This window comes from Takifugu rubripes, chromosome 22 (assembly GCF_901000725.2).
Source record: "Takifugu rubripes chromosome 22, fTakRub1.2, whole genome shotgun sequence".
NCBI lineage: Eukaryota > Metazoa > Chordata > Actinopteri > Tetraodontiformes > Tetraodontidae > Takifugu > Takifugu rubripes.
Genome location: NC_042306.1, coordinates 9,149,480 through 9,174,025, shown reverse-complemented (window position 1 = coordinate 9,174,025; position 24,546 = coordinate 9,149,480). Strand labels below are relative to the sequence as shown.

The window sequence follows — 24,546 nt, the reverse complement described above, 5'->3', positions numbered from 1 at the left end:
TATGCAAAACTGTGGACCCCATCCCCCCCCATACAACTCGATCTGTACGGCACTTTTTGCAATAATTTAAGACTTAACACAACAACTTCGGCTAAAAGCAAATACCTGCATTTGGCAGATAAGACCAGTTCAGGTCAGTTTGTGGGTGGTGTTTTGCAGATATCTGTGACACAGGAGGAGACACCTCTCAGACAGCCAATCTGCTCCATACTAAGGGGGGTATAGGTTGTGCGACAACAGACAGGTTGATATCTCTGTTACTGAGTGTTTTAGATCATTATTGATTTCAAAACCTCACAATCACAGCGAATCACCTAATCTCACTTTAAACCCAGTTCTACTGTAACCCAGTGCATATCTAAACTTATGGCTTTATAGATGAGAAAACAGCCAGACACACCCCATTGGCTCATAATGTGAATATATTAGTATGATAACAACCCCCAGACAGGCAAAACGGGCATTTGTCATGTTTAATTCAAATACATTTTAAAGTTGATATTGCACAGAGGTTGTGTCAACACTTTCCTTTTAGTTGACTTATAATGTCACCTTATGTTAATGTGTGAGAAAGTCAAGTATCATTAACCCAGGGTAAATACAAGACTTATGTTCCGACCTGCCAACACACCAAGTAGCTGTAAATTATACCGATTTGGATCATTTTAGAATTTTTATTTAGGCATAAACTTTGTTTTTTAAGATTGTTACAAGCTCTAATGAAGGACACTGTGATAAGGGTGTTATATTTGCTCTGCTTTTGGTCACAGATGTGGACACAATTTCTAAGGTAACCTGGCTGGGTCAATTATTACCACTTTGGTAAATAGATCGGACATCATCTGAGTGATCTTTGAACTGGATGAAGCATTCAGAATCTTCCATCAGTGGAAGGAGCAGAGGAGACATGGCACATTTCAGTTAGCTTAAAACTGATACCTAAACCAGCAGTTTACAGATTAAAACAATATAGTTTTTTGACCTCAACGAGTTGGAAAAGGTTTATTACCACATCAATATCAAAGTACAACTTGCTATGATTTCTGAATATTAAGCTATTTCTTTTGAGTTGAACTTTACTTCAATAATATGGAGATATTTCTTTGATTCCATAACCTATATCTAATAGATTTTGTGTCAAAATTTACTAAAAGAAATTATATATTGGGGACACGAACTCATTCTGGGAAAGTTCCTAATTGATGTCACTAGGTGGCAATATAAGCTAAATCAGTCTTTTCGTAGACACGCTGAAATAAAATGGTTTTTTTTAAGATACAAAATTCACCTTTTTGAGTGTTTAAGATAGACATGGGTCAACTTAAACATTGTTTATCGAAAATCTGTTTGATAGCTTTTTTTTTAAAAAAAGAAAAAAAAAAGAAGCTTACCATCCTCAGTCTTTATCCTTATTTACATTTTCCCATGCCTCCCTCAGTCATTCTACATATTTACAATTCAAGCTTCACATCTATAGATATTAGTATGTAAGGATGTTCGTGCATCATCGTCTGTGCGCTGCACCGCTCTGTCACATGGCCGACGATGATGTGGATGCTGATGTCACCGCCGCCTCCCAGCATCCCTGGATCAGCCGGGCCGCCATTTTCCTCTCTTATTCGAGCTGATTGACGGGGCCGAAGCATCCTCCGCTTTATCCTCGCTCCTCCCTCAGTCTCTTACTGACGCACCGCTGAGAGCCGACGCTCCAGCTCGCTCTGCGCCGCTGCTGAAGCTGCGCCTGAGTCCCTCCTCACGCGTCGGATTCTCCATGTATGGATGCGCCAGGAAAAAGGATGTTGTAGGTTGACCAAAACAAAACAAAAAAAAACAACGCTCTGTTGTGGACATTCAAGAAGTAGGAACCATTGGATCCTGGCGCTGTTTTGAATGGGCAGAAGATTCAACCTCTGCGGTCGTCGAGTCTGAATTGCTGAGGTAAGACGCGGCTCATCTGACTTGTTTTTCACGAGACAGCATAGCGTTCGGGCACACCTTGGTTAGGAAAGCTATTCTATGTATATTGACGACTTTGTGGCATTTTTGCGCACACCTCTGCGTCAGAACGCTCGTCTAAAGCAGCCGTGTCACACACAGAGGACACAAATCCAGGAAGACATCATCATCATCAATTAAAGAACCGAGCTCACGAAAGCTGAAAACGTCGATTTGCTTCCAATAATATGAGCTGACCTCCTTTCTGACGCAATGTCGGGAGATATGGAATCGATGCCGTTTATGTTTACGCCGGCCTTTTGAGGTGCGGCAGGCGAAGCAAGATGGAGGAGGCAATATTTACGCGCGGCTGTCATGGCCTAAAATATCTTATTACTTTTACTGAAAACGCATAATTTCTATTATTTTTAGAGCCAGAACACATGATTATGGATATATTTGAAAGTACCGTATCTGAAATGACAAATAATGCTGCGCACCACGTCGTCATCGAAACATCGTTAAAAATCCCAAAATAACCTAACAGGAAAACATCATTTAAACGCATCACAATTAGGACAACGTTATAATAAAGATGATGCCAAACGGCGTTATAGCACATTTTAGACATCCATGAAATCGCCCTTTTTTGGCATGTGGGGGTTGCAGTTTCATCGCTAGGCCTCCAGTGATGGATGCGGCCAAAGGATGGTGCCCTCCGAATCAGCAGCCATTTTATTGTAGGAAAGCAGGGCTGCTCTGGGTGTTCCTGCCAAATGACACATCACATTTACTAAAAGCACTTTCAGAGCTGCGTGTCTCTGATGGACGACGAAGCTGCAAGTCCAGCCAGTTGAAAATAATTCCCATCTAAGTTTTTGCGGTGAAACTTTCATGATTAAAACCATTCCCATGTGTTTGTTTTTTTTAAATTTAATATCAACAATGATGGATGAACATATAGTTATTTACTTTTTTCTCTGCCCTTTGCAGGCTCCAAGTGTGTTTTTAAGTCTCCAGCTCATCTGCACATTCGAGCTATCGCTGTCGACATGGCCGGGGCCTCGGTCAAGGTAGCGGTGAGGGTCCGACCCTTCAACTCCAGGGAAACTGGGATGGACAGCAAGTGCATCATCCAGATGTCAGGAAACACCACAAGTGAGCAAAACTACGTTTGTTTATCCCAACTTGACAACTTCATGGCTGTCATGCTGGGACATTATCATAAGTCCACGATTTATTGCCCAGAATTAGCCTATCTGAATCAGTTTTAATGTAATTAATGCACAGAATGCTAGTGTTACCTATAGTTTGTGATAAATGCTCAGTGCTACAGTTAGGTTAGACTGATAAATCTTTGCCACTCCAGAATTTTCTTGGTTGCAAATGTGTCTTTTAAAATCTCTAATGCGGCCATCTGCATCTGTTTTGAACTCAGCTAAGTTTAGCATTACTGCCAACTGATTTGTATGTGGGACACATTGGCCACCACTCACAAAAGACTGGGCTGGGTGGCATAAAGAATCCCGGCAGCTAGTGAAAGAGACAAAGGCTTTAGTCAGGCCTGAAGTCTGAATGAGTGTGTGTGCGTGTGAGAGTGAGAGAGTGCATGCGTGTGCATGCTTGCTTTTGCTTTCCCATACTTATGGGCCCCCAACTTTTGGAAATTCCCTAATGCTGTGAGGGCTTGCAAAAACATCAGTCCCCACAGTTTTAGCATTACAATTTATCATCTAAATTTAAGGGTATGGCCTGAATTGAAATTGAATAGCTCACAATCGGAGGATTAGTGTTTGGTTGTACAAATGACCGGAATACAAATCAAAGTCAATAGAATGGCCCCACAAAGATAGCAGCTCAAATGTGTGTAAGCATGTGTGTGCGTGTTGGATGTAATGACCTCTTGCTGCTCATACAAACTGCAAGGATCAAAAAGACCTCATTGTTCTGGATGAGCCTGGCCTTTAGAGTCAGCTGATCCAAGTGTGTGTTTGTGTGCATTTGTGTGTGTGTGTAGATTAGAAAAACATGCTAATTTGTTGCCTCATTTCCTCTTTTTTGCCATCAATGATATAAAACCTTTTATAGTTATATTTGAAGCAGCTGTTCAGTAAAGGATAAAATGGGTAGCTATGGAATGGAATGAGGAATAGTTGTCTCCCTCAGTTTGTTAGGAGCACACCCATCAGCAGGACGTTGCAGCTGCTATGTCTGGCCACGGGGGGCGCTGTAGGACATTAAACTGGCAGCTCCTAGAGCCCCTTCTCCAAAGTTATTGTTATGTCTTCTAGAAAGAGGTTGTTTGTTTAACTAAAAGTGCATTTTCCTTGTTTGACTGCAGAGTGAATACGTGATTTGCAGGTATCTCAGGTTTAAATCCTGCAGGCACCGGCAGACTGAAGTTTAAAACATTGTTAATTTATTAAAAGCAGTCAGTTAAACTCATGTCAAACAAATCTATTTTCTTAATTCCTCAGCAATTCTAAACCCAAAACAACCAAAAGAAAACAAGAGCTTCAACTTTGACTACTCCTACTGGTCACACACCACGGTGAGTTTTAGTTGCTGCACAAGTGGGAAAGAAAAGAATTGTCTTCATTTGAATTGCAACATATTCACCTGTCCTTTTCATTCTGTCCCTGTGCAGCCTGAAGACATCAACTATGCATCCCAGATGCAAGTGTACAAAGACATTGGGGAGGAGATGCTGCTTCATGCCTTTGAGGGTTACAATGTGTGCATATTTGCGTATGGCCAGACAGGAGCAGGCAAAAGCTACACCATGATGGGACGACAGGAGAAAGATCAGCAGGGAATCATCCCTTTGGTAAGAAATTCACTAACAAAATATAAACACTGCCCATAACAAACAATTCTTATTGGATTAATTCCAATCCCAAAATGCATTCTTTATGTTTTTTTTAAATAGCTTTGTGAGGACCTTTTCACCAAAATCAATCAGGGCAACAATGACAACAGCATGTCTTACTCAGTGGAGGTGAGTGAAGTCAACTTTTATCAAATCCTTAACTAATTCACTCAATTAGAGTCACCACTTAGTCAGAATAACTCATGAACACATTCTACATGTGCCTTTGAAAGGTGAGTTACATGGAGATCTACTGCGAGCGTGTGCGTGACCTGCTGAATCCCAAGAACAAAGGAAACCTGCGGGTCAGGGAGCACCCTCTGATGGGGCCTTATGTTGAAGATCTGTCCAAACTAGCCGTCACTTCCTATAATGACATCCAGGATCTGATGGACTCTGGAAATAAGGCCAGGTAGTTCAGCTCAATGACATTTGTGTTGTGTGACTGTGGACGTAGGACAGGAGATATTTAAATGCATCAAAGATGGAGCTGATGATCGCGTTTGGGGGTATTTTTTGTAGGACCGTGGCTGCGACCAACATGAATGAGACGAGTAGCCGCTCTCACGCTGTCTTCAACATCATCTTCACCCAGAAGAAGCACGACTCGGAGACAGACAACACCTCCGAAAAGGTTCTCAATCCACCGTCCTTGTCGTTCAGTCTTTGAACCCACCTTAGTAGGTTCTGCGTGAAGAGTTATTTTAGCCTTGTTGGACCTTGACGTCCTCTGAAGATATGATTGACAGTGATGGGGATTTCACGACCAGAATTTAGGCCATCTACACTGACGAGTGTTGTGGATTAATTTGTAGACTCCTGCGTTTCATTCTCCTTTTGTTCTCTTTTTCATTCTGTTGTTTCTTATTCTGTTGTAGGTCAGTAAGATCAGCCTGGTGGATCTGGCTGGCAGCGAGAGAGCGGACTCAACTGGAGCCAAAGGAACCAGACTGAAAGTGAGCTTGAAAAACAGATTTCACATTTAAGATACATTTATAAAGAGATTCATATAGAGAGGGCCAATCGTGTCATTAGCCTGATTTTAATTTTTTTATTTTTTGCAGGAAGGAGCAAACATCAACAAATCTCTAACTACGCTGGGGAAAGTTATTTCAGCTCTTGCTGAGGTGGTGGGTCGTGTTGTTTTCAATTCTTCTGTGAATTGAACACATTCTTCTGTGTGCAATTGTAACGATATCTAATAATATTCTCTTTCAACCTGCTAGGATTCAGCACCAAACAAGGTCTGTATGTTACCACGCACTATAAAAACACAGTAGGATCTTTGATACCAAGATGAGAGGTGACATAATTCTCCTTTTGTGCTCAGAATAAGAAAAAGAAGAAGGTCGAGAGTTTCATCCCCTACAGAGACTCAGTTCTGACTTGGCTACTGAGGGAAAACTTGGGTATAAATACAAAACAACTCAGATTTTACCTTGATCTCCTACCTTCCCGTTTCAGTTCATGCACCCTTTTATTTCCCTGCCTTTCAGGAGGAAACTCTCGTACTGCCATGGTGGCTGCCCTCAGCCCTGCCGATATCAATTATGATGAGACCCTCAGCACCCTCAGGTGAGCAAAACATTAAGATACCTCGTTAGATTTTGGAGCATTTCGTTTGGCATTTTGACTGTAGCTCAAAGTGACTTTTTTCGTAAACCGTTGTCTGAAACAATCTGTCGCTTCAGGTACGCTGACCGTGCCAAACAGATCCGCTGCAACGCCGTCATCAACGAGGACCCCAACAACCGGCTGGTGCGTGAGCTCAAAGAGGAAGTGTCTCGCCTCAAAGACCTGCTGTACGCGCAGGGTCTGGGAGACATCATCGAGAGTGAGTGTTCACACCAGAAAACGCCTCCCTCGGTGACTGAGGACGAACATGTGGGCGCACACAAGCCAGATTTTAGAAGCGGTGCAGTTTATTTTCTGACTGTGCATTTGAGGCTGACGTCAGAGTGTGGGTGTGTCTCACACTCATTCTCTTCTCTCCTCTGTTCTATCAGCATATCCCTCCGCTGGCCCGGTCATCACTGGTTTGAAATGTGTGTATGCTGTAACGGTAGCAAGCCTGCGCTTTGCAACTAAAAATAATTTATCATCGAGCTGGCTGTTCTCTTTCACCACACCAGAGCACGACGTACTCATCAGAAAAGAATTCAGAGAATAAAGTTCAAATAATCTATGGGGATTAGGATTCCAATAACCATATTTTATATTTAACATGTCCCATTAATAATCTGTAAACACAATTGTTGTTCAGATTTCTGCTATAAGGCCTCCTTTTAGATTTTTTTCCCTAAAGTTTCCATCATAAAATAATTGCTATTTTCTCCTTCTAAAGTCAAAATTTATATACCACAATAGTCCTTTTTCCTTCATTAAATCAAATCTTGTGGAATATTGAAGAGATAGCGACGAGACCATTTTAAATTGCCACGGAACAACCTGGTTCTCTGTGTGTGGGGTTGTTGGGCTGTAAATCGGGTGCTTAGAGGTCTGCATTGCTGTCTAAAGCAGGACGAAGACACTGTGACATGCTATTATATAAGAAAAAAAGATCTAATTCTCACGCTTTTTCTAGTGTTGAATGTATTTTGGATTTTGTTTCTCATAACATTTCTGTGCTTGTGAGCTTGTCGAGTGTGTCCACACATAGTGTCATAAAAAAAACTTGAGTTAAGTTTCTCTCTGCAATGGCTTTGGTAAGAAAATGACTTACGTTTCTCTGGCCCATTTTTTGAGCTCTGTCTTCTTTTTTTTGTACTCCTCCTTTTTCCCCCAACCTTTTTCCTTTCTTTATCTGTTTTCCTGCCTGTTCCTCTCATCCGTGGCGTCTTTTTCTTGATTACGTGGCATTTGCTCCCACCATCCTTCCGTCTGTCTGTCTGTCCTCTGCCTTCCTTCCTGGCTCACTTCCATGCAACACCTCTCTCTCTGGCAGACCTGTGCGATTACAAGAACTTTGTGAACAATCGTCAGGCTGCCAATCAAAGGGGTGATCTCTCCACAGTGACCAATGCCATGACAGGGATGAGTCCCTCCCCCTCGCTGTCAGGCCTGTCCAGTCGTGCTGGGTCCATCACCAACCTCCACGACCGCGTCTTCAGCCCGGCCAGTGAGAAGGCCATCGAAAGACTCAAGGTCAGATTAGCAGACAGTTTATATGTGTTTTCACTTTTTAGAACATTTTTATGAACAGCGTTTATTTTATTAAATAGAAAATGATGCAATAAAATGGAAAACTCAAGGCTGAGTGTGAAGACCTTTTAGATATTAATCGTAATTTTGCCAACAGGAGACTGAGAAAATTATTGCGGAGCTCAACGAGACGTGGGAGGAGAAGCTGCGGCGTACAGAAGCCATCCGCATGGATAGGTTCGTTACATATGTGAATGACATCGCTCAGAGATGGTCGCACTCTTCCCCACATAGGGAAACATTTGAAAATCCTAAAGGAAAGGGAACCCTGCTGTTGTCGCTGAAAGTGAAAAATCCATTCTTGTTTCTGCAGAGAAGCCCTGCTGGCTGAAATGGGCGTGGCCTTACGAGAAGATGGAGGCACCGTGGGGGTCTTCTCCCCCAAAAAAGTATGATTCTCGCACCACCGTTGTTTTTTCACCTGTCTAAAATCATACTAATATAACTGTCGCCTTATTTTTTAGACCCCTCACCTGGTGAACCTGAATGAAGACCCACTGATGTCAGAGTGTCTTCTCTATTACATTAAAGACGGCATCACCAAGTATGTCTTTCTTTTTCACCTTTCTGTGCTGTTACGGGGAAAATATTTAGCATTGATTTTCTTGTGCTCCCTCAGGGTTGGCCGAGAAAACGCCAAAACCCGCCAAGACATTGTCCTGAGTGGCCATTTCATCAAAGACGAACACTGCACTTTCAGCAGCACCACAGGCCCTCAGGGAGAAGGTGAAGATCTTTAGAGCATCTCAAAGCACCAGATCCATGCATATGTACACTGCCTTTACTAAATTAGTTGAAATTTCATTCTGAACAGGATGTGTCGTCTTGGAGCCGTGTGAAGGGGCAGAGACATATGTCAATGGAAAGAGAGTGACCGGTCTCATTGTTCTGCGGTCGGGTACGTTTGGTGGCTCTGTCTCATTTAGTCACAATGAAAAGAAGAAAAAAAAAACCAAGCAGAATGAGTACGGTTTTGTCACATATAAGAGGTTGGGCGTGAACTTTTCAGGAAACCGTATCATCATGGGGAAAAGCCACGTGTTCCGCTTTAATGACCCGGAGCAGGCTCGCCTGGAGCGAGAGCGGACCCCGTGTGCTGAGACGCCAGCAGAACCCGTCGACTGGGCCTTCGCTCAGAGGGAGCTGCTGGAGAAGCAAGGCATCGACATGAAGCAGGAGATGGAGCAGAGGTGTGTGGAAAGATTTACTATCACATTCATCTACCATCACATTGAGGTAATAGTAATATGGACTTTTCTAACTCCAACCAGGCTTCAGGAGCTTGAAGATCAGTACCGCAAAGAGAGAGAAGAAGCCAGTAAGCTGTTAGAACAGCAGCGACAGGTGAGTGGAAACATTAGTCTGTAATTTTACCATTTTATTTCCTAGTTTAACCAGAGTAACACTTCCATCAGGACTATGAGAGCAAGCTGGAAGCTCTTCAGAAGCGAGTGGAGTCTCGGTACCTGGAATCTCCTGAGGAAGAGGAGGAGCCAGAAGAGGAAGGTAGCAATGTCTTTTTCCATGAATATGCCATCAGACAACCAGAGAAAGCAACATCCTCACCTCTCACCTCTGTGTGGCTCCTCCAGTGCAGTGGACGATGCGTGAGACAGAACTGGCTCTGTGGGCATTTCGAAAATGGCGTTTCTATCAGTTCACCTCACTGAGAGATCAACTCTGGGGCAACGCCATCTTCCTCAAGGAGGCCAACGCTATCAGTGTGGAGCTGAAGAAAAAGGCATGTAAAATTCTTTAATATATTTTACATTCTAGACTAGAATAGAATAGAATAAAACATAGAACACAAGCATTGGCTAATGTTCTTTCTGTCTTATGTCACCAAACAGGTGCAGTTCCAGTTTGTCCTGTTGACAGACACCCTTTATTCCCCACTGCTTCCTGATCTGCTTCCTCCCACTGATGACGCAGAGAGGGAGCGGAGACCTTTCCCCCGAACTGTTGTAGCTGTGGAGGTGCAAGATCAAAAGAATGGTGCCACACATTCCTGGACTCTGGAGAAACTGCGGTAGAGCAATTTAAAGATTTTCAACACAACTATGTCTCCCAAAAGTATCACAAATAAACTAGTGTCAACTTATTAACATCATGGTCATTTGAGTCCTTTCTATAAAGTGTAAGTTTTAATATCCAGTATGATAATTCCACAACCTATAACAGGAATAACCAGTTGTGTTTACCGCCCCCTGCAGGCAGAGGCTAGATCTGATGAGAGAAATGTACGACCGTGCAGCAGAGCTCCCCAGCAGTGCTGTGGAGGACTGTGACCACACTCTGACTGGCGGAGATCCTTTCTATGACCGCTTCCCATGGTTCCGCCTCGTCGGCAGGTCTGCTTTAGCAGGCTATTTATGGCAGCACTGATTTAAAGCCTCGCATTTTATTGCACTCCGTGCGCCAACTTCATTTTCTCCTTCTCCTCAGGGCTTTTGTGTACCTGAGTAATCTGCTGTACCCAGTGCCTCTGGTACATCGTGTGGCCATAGTGAGTGAGAAGGGTGAGGTTAAAGGCTTCCTCAGAGTGGCTGTGCAGGCGATCTCAGGTACAAACTCAGCTATTTTCCCATTTATCCCAACATTCCACTGTAGCTGTGCCTGTGCCTCCATTTAACATAGTCATTTTTGCTGCTGTTTTGTGTCACTTTAGCTGATGAAGAAGCCCCCGATTATGGTTCCGGCGTGAGACAGTCGGGCACTGCCAAGATTTCGTTTGAAGACAAGCAGTTTGAGAAGGTGATGCTTTTGCCGGTTGTGCTAGTTCAACATCATGGATTTAGCTGTCAGAACGAGTGAGAATAAGCTTGAGCTTCAATTCTTTCTAATTAATTGATAATTGTTGATTGATAATGCTGTTCCAGTTCCAAACTGAGTCTTGTCCTGGTGGCCTTTCCCACTCCAACACATCCCAGGAGGAGCTGCGCATTGTGGAGGGTGAAGGCCAGAATGCAGAAACCGGAATGTCTGCAGATGAGGTCAACAATAACACCTGTCCAGGTGAGGACACAAAACCCTCTTTACCTAGCTTTATTTTAACACAAAGACCATGGTTATCTGCCTTTAATTATTAATGGTAAGCTAGTAAGATCAATAACTTTCCTTTGTACCGCATAGCCACTTTGGAGGTTCCCCACAGTCCGGCAAAGAGCTCGGGTCTGGGTCTGGATCTCCCTCTGGACCTGTCCCCGCAGAAAGCTCTGTCTCACCTGAAGATTGGCAGCACCTTCACCTTCAGAGTTACTGTCCTACAGGCCTCCAGCATCTCTGCTGAGTATGCAGACATCTTCTGCCAGTTCAAGTGAGTTCCTTGTTCTTTTATTACACCAATTCTTTATCAAAGTTAATGTAGTGCCTTTATTTTGCTTATTTTGAAGAGTTCTATCGTATGAAACACAACATTTTCAAATTTTATCTAATATCTCTGTCATTTTTCCAGTTTCATCCACCGGCACGATGAAGCGTTTTCCACCGAGCCACTGAAGAACACAGGGAGAGGACCTCCGCTGGGATTCTACCATGTTCAAAACGTAATCAGTGAACAGCGAAACGGGGCTGTTATTCAGATCACTTGTTGATACTGATTCATATTGCTGCAGTATTTACTCTTCAGTTGTGTGTAATATGCATTTCTCCCTATTAGATCACAGTGGAGGTCACAAAGTCCTTCGTGGAGTACATCAAGACTCAGCCCATTGTCTTCGAGGTGTTTGGTCACTATCAGAAACAGCCTTTCCCTCCGCTCTGCAAAGATCTAATCAGGTGGGGATGGACTTTGTCTTGAGGTTTAGATTACCTGAAAAGTGGTTTTCCTTACCTTTCTTCATTGTTGTTTTTTTAGCCCACTGAGACCCTCCAGGAGGCAGTTTCCCAGGGTGATGCCCTTGTCCAAACCAGGTCAGCCATGACGTATAACTGCTTTTATAGTTTAGTGAGGATTGAGATGATCCTTGTCCAATCGGACAGTCTGACACAAGTATGACGACTGAAGGAACCCTGCCAACGCCCCTGTGTTCCTGTCGGTGTCGACAGCAGCGACATGTCACTTTACGATGACTAATGCATTTGCATTTATGACATTTGTTCTGTCTTTCCTTCTCCCTTACCCCATCTGCCTCTCTCCTCCCCCGTCTTCTCCGTTTTATCCTCTCATGCATGGATATCTCGTCCCTCAGTGCCAGCCACAAAGCTCAGCACTATGACGCGTTCCACGGCAGGACCCTGTCACGCCAAGTATGACCTCATGGTTTTCTTTGAGATCTGTGAGCTGGAAGCCAATGGAGAGTAAGCCACCCCTTTTTACATCATTTTATCCACTATTGCAGCAAATAGGAGATTTATTTCCATTAAATGTCGGAGCATTAGCATTTATTGCACCGGTAATTTCCCCCTTTCCAGCTACATCCCTGCTGTGGTGGACCACAGAGGCGGGATGCCCTGCCACGGCACGTTCCTCTTACATCAGGTTAGACCACAGATTATCCTCCTTTCTGGATTTAATGATTAGGAAATTTGTTTTTGTGCCATCATATGAAGTGAAAAGCAACAAAAAAGGCACAAATTAAAGTATGAGCCTTGAATCGGTTTTCTTCCCGTCTGTGTTGCACAGGGCATCCAGAGGAGAATCACCGTCACGATCGCTCATGAAGGAGGAAATGATTTTGAGTGGAAGGAGGTGAAGGAGCTTGTTATCGGTGAGCACTGAAGTCATTATTTCAAGAGCAGGGGTTGGATCGCTGGCTTTTAATGTGAATGAGCCTTTTAAAAGAATATTTCTACTTCGTCCTGGTGATGTTTCAGGCCGTATCCGAAACAGACCAGAGGCTGATGAGACCATCATAGATCCAAACATCCTATCCCTCAACATCCTCTCCTCTGGATACGTCTGGCCAAAACACAAAGACAAGTAATGGCTTTTTCATTCATTTTTAATTTGAGCTCCTGTGTATTTGCCCTGTTCTGCCTTTAAAAAGCTCCACTTATTGTTCACATCTTTTGTCTTTTTATCCTTTATTTTTGGCAGTGTTTCCTTGGGCGTAGATCATAGGTATGAGCTTTGTTCATCATAGTTTAAGTTACACAAAATCCATGTGTGACCATTTGTCCCCTTTTAATTTTGTCTCATTGTAGAACATTTTACCGATTTGAGACAGCGTGGGACAGCTCCATGCACAACTCTCTGCTCCTAAACAGAGTCACTCCATATGGGGAGAAGATCTACATCACCCTCTCTGCTTATTTAGAGGTGAAAGGGTCCTGACATTATTGATAGGATTGACCCACCGCGGCATTTCCACTTGCTATTTTCCCGGCACAGGTGTTGGAAGGCTGAGGTGGTCATGTGTGTTGTGTTGTAACTAGATGGAGAACTGCACCCAGCCAACGGTCATCACCAAAGATTTCTGCATGGTGTTTTATTCCCGCGATGCAAAGCTGCCGGCGTCGCGCTCCATCAGGAATCTCTTCAGCACGGGCTGCCTCCGGCCCTCTGAGAGGTACATAAACTACACCCGGATGAGACATATTTGTCATTTCATGAGATAATTTGCACTGACTTTCATATTGGATTGTCCCCAGCAACCGTGTGACAGGAGTCTACGAAATCACCCTTTGCCATGTGGCAGATAATGGGAGTCCAGGTGAGACTGAAGTCAAAGAGGGCGATCGGAGATATAACGGAGGCATTTTTCTTCATTTAGCAGTTTATCCTCCTTCCTCAGGCATGCAGCGCCGTCGGAGACGTGTGCTGGACACCTCGGTGGCATACGTCCGAGGGGAGGAGAACCTGGCCGGGTGGCGACCTCGCAGCGACAGCCTGATTCTGGACCATCAGTGGGAGCTGGAGAAGCTCAGCTTACTGCAGGAGGTCAGTTTGGACAACCAATGAATCAGTGTAAAGACAATTAAGGTTCCTCACAACATCAGCGTCAGTGAGTGTCTAGCTTGAGTTATCACCCCAAACCCAACACTTTTGGCTGCCACCTGCTTTCTGCAGGTGGAGAAGACCAGGCACTACCTGCTGCTGAGGGAGAAGCTGGAAGCCACCCTGCAGGCAGGACAGGACGCTCTCAACAAGAGCGGCGACATCAGCGACTTCACCAAGAGCCCCATCCTGAGCCACAGTCCTGGCAGCGGCCCTGCCCCCGACAGCCCCAACCAGAGGCAGAGGGAGCTGGCTGCCAAGGTGCCTGTCGACCCCCTGAGACCTTCAACAACAATCACCGCACACGCACGCGTGTTCTGAAATAGAATCTTCCCTCTTGTCTCCTCTCCAGTGTCTGCGTCTGCTGATGCACACCTTCAACCGGGAGTACAGCCAGGTGAGCAGCAGTGCCAGTGAGAGCAAGGTGAGCCCCAGCCTAGGCCCTCTGACCCCACCCACTAACCCAGCTGTGCCTTTAAATTTTACCGCAAAGTATTTAAGCCCCTCACTTCAGTCACCCTCTGCTCCTTCATCACTCGCTCATCTTTCCAGCCTCTGTGCTTTTATCTATTTATTTAACCATTCCGCAGACTTTCCCTTAACATTTATTGCTAACAATTGTGAGGTTTTATATTCTCTACTGTGGTCTGACACCCCTCCTGCCGCACATTTCTGCAATATGCCAAGCCCTTTCCCGCCCCTTCCTCACCCATCCTCACCCATCCTCATCCCTCTTCTTTAGCCTTAGTGAGCCTAACTAACCCAGCGCTACTCCCGCACATCCTTTTTTAACATGATAACCACCAAGGGGCTCTTAGATGATGATTATTGCAGTATTCCATGAATGGTTCTGTAGTTGTTGATAAATGACAAATGAACTGATATGAAATTCTCTGAATGCACGTGTGTGTTGTCCCCCCCCCTTGCCCCCGCAATAATCGTGTTCTGGTGCCGTTTGTCTGCCTCCCGCTCGTCTCCTGTATTGTTGTTTTTTTCCTCCACGCATGATTTGTTGTGATTGTGTTTCTGCGTGTGCTTGTGTCTCTTTTTTGAATCAGCTCTCCGAAATGTCTGCGTCGCTGAGGAGAGACTCGTCCTCGTCCACGCTGAGCACGCTCACGCCCTCCTCCACCTGTCCTTCACTGGTTGAGGGACATTTTGAGATCAGGTATATTGCACACAACAAGCCACTTTCTGATAGTCTGTCAAGTTTGAAACCTTTATTTGACTCCTTTGTTGCTTATAGACTCACTGAACCCACGTCTGGAGCTTCAACGCCGGATCTGGACCCATTCAGCCCTGTGGACAAGAAGAGGGCTCTCAGAGGCTACACATTTGTTCCAGACATACAGGAAATCCGTGTTAGGTCAGAAAAACACAACACCGATCCCTAAGTCTGTCTGCCTCATGAGGCGGCACTTTCTAAGAAAAGTCTCATTTCATTTCCTCTTAAATTCATTATTTGTTTATTTCTAGCCCGATCGTGTCCAAGAAAGGTTATCTGCACTTCCTGGAACCGCACACCAGTGGCTGGGTAAAGCGTTACATTGTGGTGCGCCGGCCCTACGTCTACCTGTACCGCAGCGAGAGGGACAGCGTGGAGAGGGCCGTCATCAACCTGTCGTCTGCAAAAGTGGAATACAGCGAGGACAAACAGACCTTGCTGCGGGTAGGAGAGGTTTTCAATCCAGCAACAACGCAGACGCAAAGGTCAATAAACAAACAGCAGCTGAACCTGATTGGATTTGTCTCATATCTTCAGACTCCCAACACATTTACCGTGTGCACCGAGCACCGTGGGATCCTGCTGCAGGCTGCGAACGACAAAGAGATGCATGACTGGCTTTATGCTTTTAACCCCCTGTTAGCTGGCACCATCAGGTAAAGACAGAAGCGAACAGAGAGAAAATGAAGAAACCTACCTCGAATTCCATGAATGAAATCACACTTTATCCAATATTCCATGCATGTTCCCAGTTCCCACTTCAGTCTTTTTCCCTCTCCTCCCCCTCAGGTCAAAGCTCTCGAGGAGAAAGTCGGTCCAGTCGGCTCCACCGGCTCAGAGGATGTGAGAGGTGAACCGACCCAGCGGACAATAACGAGCAAACGACACACCAAGTTAAACGTTCCACTTTTCATCCTATCCCAAACAGCATAGATCACAAACAGACATACACGTGCAACCATTTAACTCTCATTCTATAGGAAGTGTCTCGCTCACTTATCATGAAAAAAAGTTAAAAGGAAAAAAAAAAGTTTGCAGTCGCCGCATCAGAACCCTGCATGGTGTGATTCCTCTTGACCTTCTGTAGAGACCGTAGACCAAACTATTAACCCCCAAACCTGTTAATTAATGTACCTGTGCTGGCCATCGGGACTAATTTAATTTTCACTCTTAAGTCTATCACCTTTGAGGCTGCCAGTCATGATCAGCACGTGGCAGCCCCTTTCGCCGCTCGCCGCTCATCACTTATCTGTTTCTAAATGACATGGAGGAGCGAGCGCCACAGCTCGACATGTGTCCATCACGGTAAAGTACATTACCTCAGTTCGGAAGGAGGTCAGTCAGAGTAGCACGAAAGGGGGTAAACTGCAGGGGGTAAACTGTCATTTCCTCTTCATCCGCTCAAACTGTTTTTGGGTTGTTTGCCTGCATAAATGCAAAATAATCCATTCGTCGCGTTTGCCTTGTTCATGTCATATGCTTTGTTTTTGAAGATTTATAATCCTTCGTGCGTAGGACCTTAAAGGTTAATGTCGTTTCCTGTTGCTAACGTCGGTCCTCTGCACTGGTTTTAGTGCGGGAGGATCACTGGGTCATTTTGTTGCATGGCACTTTATTGTCTTTCATGAGTTAATGTATCACGTCTTTCTCGTTTAACCAAAGCATTGTTGTTTTTAAATGTTTGAAATCATTGTGCACTTCTGTTAACTTTGTTAACGTTAAGGGTGTGAAGGGAATCGCTTGGAAATGCACTTTTTATTTAACCGAGGTCAAATGTCAAGCCCAGTTTGTGTGGTACACATGGCCGCAGAACAACCCACATAATATGCAGGACAAAGTGATCAGGAGGATAACTGTAGTCGCAGATGGAGTTGTTTTGATTTCATTATTTAGGGCCTCGTTCAATGTGTCGCTAGTGGCTACTATGGATCAGTCTTGGAAAGCCACAACTTAACCTGGACCTGTAGCCTATTGAAGACGGTGGCTTTAGAGCGGGCAAGAGTGTTGTCCATGCACCAGATAGTGCCTCCCTTTTTTCTCATTCTTTTATTATTGTCATTTACATAAGCACTGAACTTAGATATATCTAAGATTGAGCTTTTACATAGAGTAACCAGACTTTTTTTTTTAAATAACTGTGCTTGTGTATGTTTTGGAGAGTGAATATTTTCAATGATACTATTGTAGTATGTCGATGTAGCCCGTGACAGTACAGTAGAACATATTTCATTATCACTATCCATAAATGTCGCACTTAAACCATCCCCACAGGCCCACTATAATTTACTTCTGTACTGTAGCTGCTAGATATCAGACAGCGCAATACAACAGACACCTGATTAGCATGGTTAGCTTGGCGTTTTTAGCATATCCACAAATGGATTGTCGTTGCTGTATATTACTTTGCATTATATCAAGATGACCACAAAAATCAGTATAAAAGAAAATTAAACATTTTGCAGAGTTGTTTGGATTCAGGCAATTTTTTTTGACTAAGACACAATCAGCCAACTGTGTCTTTGTCACATTTACTCTTTATTTGCTTCTGATTGCTTCCTAATTGGGTCCTACTTAAACCAGGATGTTATTAGGAGTCTGTGAGATGCAGGCCAGCCAACCTGTTAGCATCACAGCCTAATGCTTCCAATGTTAATTTTGACCCATTCAAGGAATATATTTCTTGTCTGACTCTGGAGCTCTTTAAATTCACTGGAATTATGATTTTTTTTTTCAGAATCTTTTGGTCATCTTGCTATAATTCATGTTGATTATGTTGTAAAAAGCCAGTAAATATAACCTATATTCTATATTGTCTGCTGGAACAGAAAGGCAATTGAAAAGTTTTATTTGTGGATTTTGAAAGATGGATTGTGTTCTTAAAGCATTTTATTTGCTATGACTCTTTAAATGGCTTTAAGCAAGGTTTGGATTCTTAAACGCTGCTTTTGCTTAAGCAATCAATAATACTGAAGTGAATTCCATTTTAGTTTGAAATTGGAAAGTGACTCATCTTGCTACCAACTTTCATTTTTAGGCATTATGATAAAATGTGGAATAGCTGGGCATTAATGAAGAAGGATAAACCTTGTGTTGTTTTATTTGGCTGCACCCTTTGTTTGGATCAAAGCATGCAGGTCCACTTATTGTCTGCACACCGGCCCTCTCTCCTGCCTTACAGATCGCTAATGACAACAGCTTTCCCTCTTCTGAAGTGCTGCTTGTAAAGTAATCTCAATCAAGATCCTCCTCATGACTAACTGGGAACCTTCCTTTTGGCCCTGTCTTGTATATAAATGGAGATTTTCTGTGTTGGGTAGATGATATTAACTCTATCTTCCCCTCTATACCACAATGAATAAGATAAAAACTGGCCTGCTGCTTCGTCAGGTGACCCTGGAGCAGAGAAAGCAGACAGAGCTGCTTTGCACATTTCGGCTCGGTATGGAACCAGTAAGTGAGGACAGATCTGCTTTCTTGCTCAGTGGCCCTTGATGTTAGCATAAACAGGCCGGAGCCTGCTATGGTGTCTTATCTCCGTGCTCACATTTATCTTTTGAGTGTTCTGGAGTTCTTTCTCATGTCTGTGGACTCGTTACAAGAAAAAAAAAACAACAACAAAAAAGTACCAATAAATGAGTGTTGAAACATGCTGTTTGGTGCGCTGTGTTTCGTTTTTTTGCTTTTATTCACATTTATCTACAGCTGTTTGGTAGAAAACCTACTGTCAAAATGGGGATTGTGTGTATTTTCTATATTTTTAAGCTCTGTTGTGCATAATTGTTGATTCTCTTGAGTGAATTCCTGCAGCTCTCAGGCAAATCTGTACTTTTTATTGCAATAAAATTGCAAGATGATGTGGACTGGGATATTCCACCTTCATAAAAGACAAATCTTAATACCGGACTGTTCTCCTGGTAAAAACAAAAGCCCTGTTTGATTCTGCTTCCACTTTTCTCTTGTTCATGTGTCTCGATTAATCATGTGCAGCAGAATAAATTTCCTGCAGACAGATTTCCATTTTAAAAAGTCAGGAGCAATAGTTCACATTTTGCACAAAACACTGTAAAAAGGGGTTTCAAAGGAAAGTAGTCTCTCAGAAATCACCATTTAATGCATGTCAAATACAACAGCGACCCTAAGAATGTTGCATTCTTGTTGAGAAACAGTCCAAATCGAATGGTGGATAATAATCATGCAATTCTAGAACACGTGTGCTGTGCAATACAGTTTTTCCATGACGGATTGTGCACCCCACGCTCATCTGCAGCAAGGCCAGTCAGACTAATCCTCGAACAAAAGAGGCTGAAGTACTGGGCTGCAACACAAAAGACCCTGGAATGAGGCATAGACATCTCCCATCAGGCATCCGGGGGATTATTGATGAATACTAAGGTCATTTTATTTCATAATGAAATTGTGTCTGAAGGCCAACAGCTGGACTTTAAAAAGAGGCTCAAATAGTTAACACCCAATCTGCCGTTGCAAGTATACTGCTGTATACACTGTTATGGGTGCAACCAAGGCCAACTGTTGGTGGGAGAGTAATGAGTAATTATCTGTGTCTAAATTACAAAACTGCTTGATCTCTGCCCCACAAGAGGACAGCAGCTAAGTCATGCCAAGCTCCACTAAGAGGCCGTGAGGGACGATGATCGTGTGTCATAACAAACAGCAACCATGGCGAGGAGGCGTCTGAGTGCAACAAAGCACACGCTAGCTCCGGCCGATTCTGTTCTCTGCTACATACATTCACAGAGCTTATATCCTATAGTTCCAGGTGCATGTCACCCTATCTCCCTTCTTTAATTATGCAAACTAAGAAGGCCCCCCATCTGAGTTTTGGATCCAACCGATGCTGCTTCTTTCATCTTGCTGTGGAGCGGGTACACGCGAGGAAAGAAGTGACAGTTTGTGAAGCTCCCCCACCCACCACTACCTATTATTTAGGTTTTCGGTTGTATTTTAAACTTTGTAATCTCTCCAGACTCTTTGGCTGTGATTTATCATTTACTGAACCATATTTTGAAGTCTGTGAGTATTGCATGCATTTTATTTTGAAGCTTGAATTTTGAAACAGTGACAAATTTTGTTGAGTAACGTCGCAGTGATGAATTTTAACTATGTTATTTAACTATGTTATATATAGAAAAAGGCCATTCTATCTTCCTCATTAACAGTAAAAAATTGATAGAGTAGCACTGAATATATAACAAAGCTTGTTTGGACAAATCAAAAAGCTGAAATTAGTGTAATTGTACCATATAGCTCAGGTGTACAGTGAGCTAGAGTTTTGCATGCAATAAATAAGGCTTACAAGCCAGATTATCAACAGCTATTGCACAACATGGTGCTTGTGAATCAGTACAGTTACCTGAAGCAGGATATCATGTCTCTCCCAACTTTAGCATTAACTTTCTCCAGCACTCTGTGTGGCCTACGCTACTCTGGCCGAGCAGGGTCCTGTTTCACCACTTGTTTTTGCGCCATGTACTACAAGCTATGTCATCTGTTTGCCTGTTCATTACATTCAGTGTGTGTGCGTGTGTGTGTGTGTGTGTGTCTGTCTGTCTGTCTGTCTGCCTGTCTGTCTGTCTTTGTACTTGCTACATATGGAGTACCAAAATATGATGATAGTTTGACTGGTCCTGATGCCTTCAAATGACTGAGGGTTAATGGTTTTAAGGTTGAGGTTAGAAATGGGAGTAAGTTAGAGTCAGGGTGTTAGTTGTGATGCTCAGGGTGAGGGTAAGGAGCTGAGTAATGCATTATGTCAATGAAAGTCCTCGCAAAGATAGATGTACAAGGGTGTGTGTGTGTGTGTGTGTGTGTGTGTCAGCACCAAGGGGGTCTCAGCCTCTCAGTAGATTACTTGAGAATGCTTTGTATTCCCTGCTGTGTGTTTCTCTGTGTCACATTTCTTGTCATTTTCAGAAAAAAAGATCTTCTGGAAAACCTCCAAACCTTAAAAAGACCCAGTATGGAGAACAGCAAGGTGACCAATCACCAGTGAAGAGATGAGTCTAGTAGAAGGCTTTAACCTACCAATAACATGGCTGTAGACTCTAACAGTGCTTGTTAAGAAAATAGACATAAGCTTAGTATGCTGACAAACCTAAAGAGATCTTACAAGAGTTTGAACGTAATTTTGCAGAAAAATACAAGTACAGATGGCCGATGCTTAATTAATTGTCAAAAAATATATTCTAACTTATTTATTTGTTACATTTTCCGTAAAGCTTGTTTAAAGATTTATCTATTGTCTATTTTCATTGGAAGATGAATTAATGAGAATCTTATAAATCATCTTACAGGTTACAAATAAGATATAGATCTAGATATAGTAGAATTGAATACTCTGTGATTCGTTGTTGCTCAGATCAATGATATTTTAATATACTGGGGATATTATGGTTTTGTATTAATCAAGAATCATTTTGACTTGTCAGCTCAGCCTTTTTTTAAGTTTATTTTATAGCTATTTATTGCCATTTTGGATCATATTTCTGTTGTTCCTCATCATGATGGTGCAAAGGAGGAAAGCATGACGTGACTGTGATGGTGTGACTACAAATATGGGTGCCTAGAAAGAACAAAGCTGCAATAAAAATTGCAATAATATGCAATTAAAAATGCAGCTAAAGACTCTTGAGCTGCATTTTTTACATCCCTTTTACATCCCTTTTATTTACTTTGCATTTATTGCCACTTAAAGTTGCACAATTCATAAAAGAGAGTATTTAGGTCAGGTGGTAAAAATATCCAGCTTTCCCTTTAAGCACTGCTCACCCCCACCGTGGGCGCATGTGTGTCCCCAGCAGCCGGTGAAGGAGGTGCTCCCCCTGCCTCGCCAGCCTTCGCCACTTCCTCTGACCTCTTCCTCTCCAACTCCCGCTGCATCTTCAAACAAACACACCGCAGGCTCCATCCAGCATGTACAGGTGGCCTCATCAGGTGATCCACACACAACCGTAACTTCACTTCAATCATTATTCTGAAGATAACCTTAAACATTAGACACCCCATTGTCACACCCCAAATTCACCAATAGAAATCCTATTTTTTCCTCTCTCTCTCTTTTCCTTCAGTGGTGACATCATTCAACCATTTGAAGCCTCCAGAAAGAGATCTCTCTCTGATGTGTCACACAAAGGCAATTAAGTCTCTGAGGCAGGCTGGAATCACTGCGGTTTTTACAGGCCAAACGGTGAGCTAGTCTGCTTCCAAACATGCCATTTAACGGCAACGCTTACTATGCATCCATGATGTGTTGACAGAAGCTTGACGCAGAGGAGTTGGAGCAGGTGCCGATCATCGACGTGATTCTCGCGGATGTGGACTCCCTGGTGCCCACTCATGATGAGGCCGGCCACCCCATAGCCGAGTGGAAGCGTCAGGTGATGGTGCGACAGCTGCAGGTCAGGCTGCAGGATGACCTAGAACAGAGGAGACAGGTAAATTTCCGCGTTTATGCGTGTCCTGTATCTCAGTCCACATGGTGTCTCTCAGGTATTCTTTGCTAAATATCTCTTCTTTCATGTTCTTCTTCTTCAGGATATGACTGATGGCATCACCTCTGTGGATGGCTGGAAGTATTCCCAAGTGCATAATGCGGTCTTGGGGCCATTTGGTGAGCTCTTAACAGAGAAAGACCTGGTGTACCTACAGCAGCAGATCGAGACGGTCTCCCTGCAGAAGCGCTGCCAGGCCTTTGAGCTGGAGCTGACGAGGCTCACCGAGGAGCTGAGGCTGATTCTGCCTGAACCAATCGTAAACATCAGCTTAAACAAGGAGGTCCTACAGCAGATGGAAACAGAAGGGAAGATGCAGCTCAAATTGCCAGCATGGTGCAGCCGCATGTCAGAGATTGTTAAGAGCATGTCCCTGCTGGTGGCCAATCTGACTCATATTCCCGAGATAAAAGGTGGGAAGACGATGGAGGAAATGAAGGGCTTGCAGGGAGCAAAAGGGGCTTTAGGATTTGATGTCGGCCAGATGTTGCTTCAACATGGGCAAGCGAATCAACCGGAACATGGTGATCCTATAACCTCTGGCGGTTGTAGGATTCCTCACATAGGGATGGCGTCGGCCTTTAGCCATCGTCTGGAGAATAACAGCTACAGCCGAGCGAGAATGCAGAGAGTGGAGAAGGAGATCCACGAGTCTGGAGTATCTGTCAGAAGCCTCAGGTCCACCTTTGAAAGTCAGATTGGAAGTATATATCCCTTTGCCGGGGTTGCAAAAGGAGATCAAAGACTATCCAGAAATCCAATGGCTGAAAAGCAGGCTGCCAACGTGGGCCTCAGCTGTAAGGTGAGCTACTGCAGTCCTAACCTACCCATGCCTGTGATGGAAACAACCAGCTTGAGGAAAGAGCGCATAGTGGTGCTTTTCCTGAGCCACTGGAAAAAATCTGCATATGCGATTTCCATGCGAACAGCGCGAGAGAGACAGGGACAACAGGCGGCAACAGGAGCTACCCCGTCGCAGAAAATCACCTCCATGCTTCAATTCTGCCAACAACGAGGGGCCGTGGACAAGATGCTTAACTCCTGGAGGAATAAACTAGACCTCCGAGATGTGCAAAGGTCTGATCAATCGTCCTCTGGCGCCTCACAAAGTCCTGCATACCTGGAAATCTACTCCCCTGAGCAGTTCCTGCCAGATGTGGAGGGCGTTCCAGTGAGTCATGACGACCTGACCCTTGACCTTTTCATGCTGGGGTATTTCCACATTTTAGAAGAGCAGCTGTCACCTGCGGAGAGGAAGATGAGGCATCTCCTTTGCTTTGAAGTCTTTGACCATGTTGGGACGTTTCCCTGGGAGGTGGTGCGGGACTTCCATAAGGTCGTCCTCCAAGAAATTCGGGAGGGGAGGCGGCAGTGGAGCGACGGTTTCGAGGACATCAAGGTTCACTTCTTCGGAGACTCAAGACGGCGCCACTGTCCATCGCCATCCTCGCTGTTGCTGCCAGATTCCAAATTCGTCCCAGAGGTTGTAGTTCAAGCTGCTTCTCCAGAAGACTGCGGGGGTGTCACAGACTTCTCCTGTTTCAACAATGAAGACATCTGTAAATACATCGACCGGAGCTTTGCTTTTTGGAAGGAGAAGGAGGCAGAGCTGTTTGATTTCCAGCATTAGTGTCAAGGCTAATTTTGACCTTTTTTTGGACAAAATGAACTGTTGTTGTGTTTAACTGGTGGGATCAAAATAAAATTCTTCTAATCATGAATTATCAGAACATTATTTTGTAAACTTAATGTCACTACAGTTATTCTATTCAATTTGACATTGATTATTGCATTAACCTCAACAACAAAAATGCAGATGAGGACATTTTTCGTGCACTTGTCCTGATCTGACCCTATGAGTGAAACACAT

At 43.9% G+C, this 24,546-nt stretch overlaps 2 protein-coding genes across 7 annotated transcripts; both read left to right on the top strand.

The window, feature by feature from the left end:
* The first annotated feature begins 1,408 nt into the window (after positions 1-1,408).
* kif1ab (kinesin family member 1Ab) lies at positions 1,409-19,020 on the top strand. Of its 6 annotated transcripts, none has more exons than XM_029830650.1 (49): positions 1,409-1,938; positions 2,929-3,093; positions 4,413-4,486; positions 4,583-4,762; positions 4,865-4,933; positions 5,038-5,216; positions 5,327-5,438; positions 5,683-5,760; positions 5,869-5,931; positions 6,031-6,048; positions 6,135-6,213; positions 6,301-6,379; positions 6,496-6,638; positions 6,811-6,849; positions 7,749-7,948; positions 8,103-8,182; positions 8,319-8,394; positions 8,470-8,549; positions 8,625-8,731; positions 8,820-8,903; positions 9,015-9,195; positions 9,277-9,349; positions 9,421-9,511; positions 9,598-9,746; positions 9,856-10,034; positions 10,219-10,356; positions 10,451-10,569; positions 10,674-10,759; positions 10,885-11,020; positions 11,138-11,321; positions 11,460-11,550; positions 11,664-11,782; positions 11,862-11,917; positions 12,196-12,304; positions 12,419-12,485; positions 12,630-12,714; positions 12,821-12,926; positions 13,044-13,067; positions 13,151-13,265; positions 13,382-13,515; positions 13,598-13,659; positions 13,741-13,886; positions 14,016-14,204; positions 14,296-14,367; positions 15,002-15,111; positions 15,190-15,309; positions 15,420-15,612; positions 15,706-15,824; positions 15,958-19,020. In XM_029830650.1, the coding sequence occupies exons 2-49, from the start codon at positions 2,988-2,990 to the stop codon at positions 16,013-16,015; spliced, it is 5,157 nt and encodes a 1,718-aa protein (XP_029686510.1). In that variant the 5' UTR covers positions 1,409-1,938; positions 2,929-2,987; the 3' UTR covers positions 16,016-19,020. The 6 variants fall into 6 exon arrangements, with proteins under 6 accessions (XP_029686510.1, XP_029686511.1, XP_029686509.1 ...); XM_029830651.1 differs by having other exon boundaries at positions 5,869-5,934; positions 14,296-14,340; XM_029830649.1 differs by having other exon boundaries at positions 5,869-5,934.
* A 2,104-nt stretch (positions 19,021-21,124) lies between these two features.
* Positions 21,125-24,402, top strand: espnlb (espin like b). Its single transcript, XM_029830656.1, has 5 exons — positions 21,125-21,160; positions 21,987-22,119; positions 22,254-22,372; positions 22,443-22,619; positions 22,720-24,402. The coding sequence occupies exons 1-5, from the start codon at positions 21,146-21,148 to the stop codon at positions 24,304-24,306; spliced, it is 2,031 nt and encodes a 676-aa protein (XP_029686516.1). The 5' UTR covers positions 21,125-21,145; the 3' UTR covers positions 24,307-24,402.
* Positions 24,403-24,546: the final 144 nt, after the last annotated feature.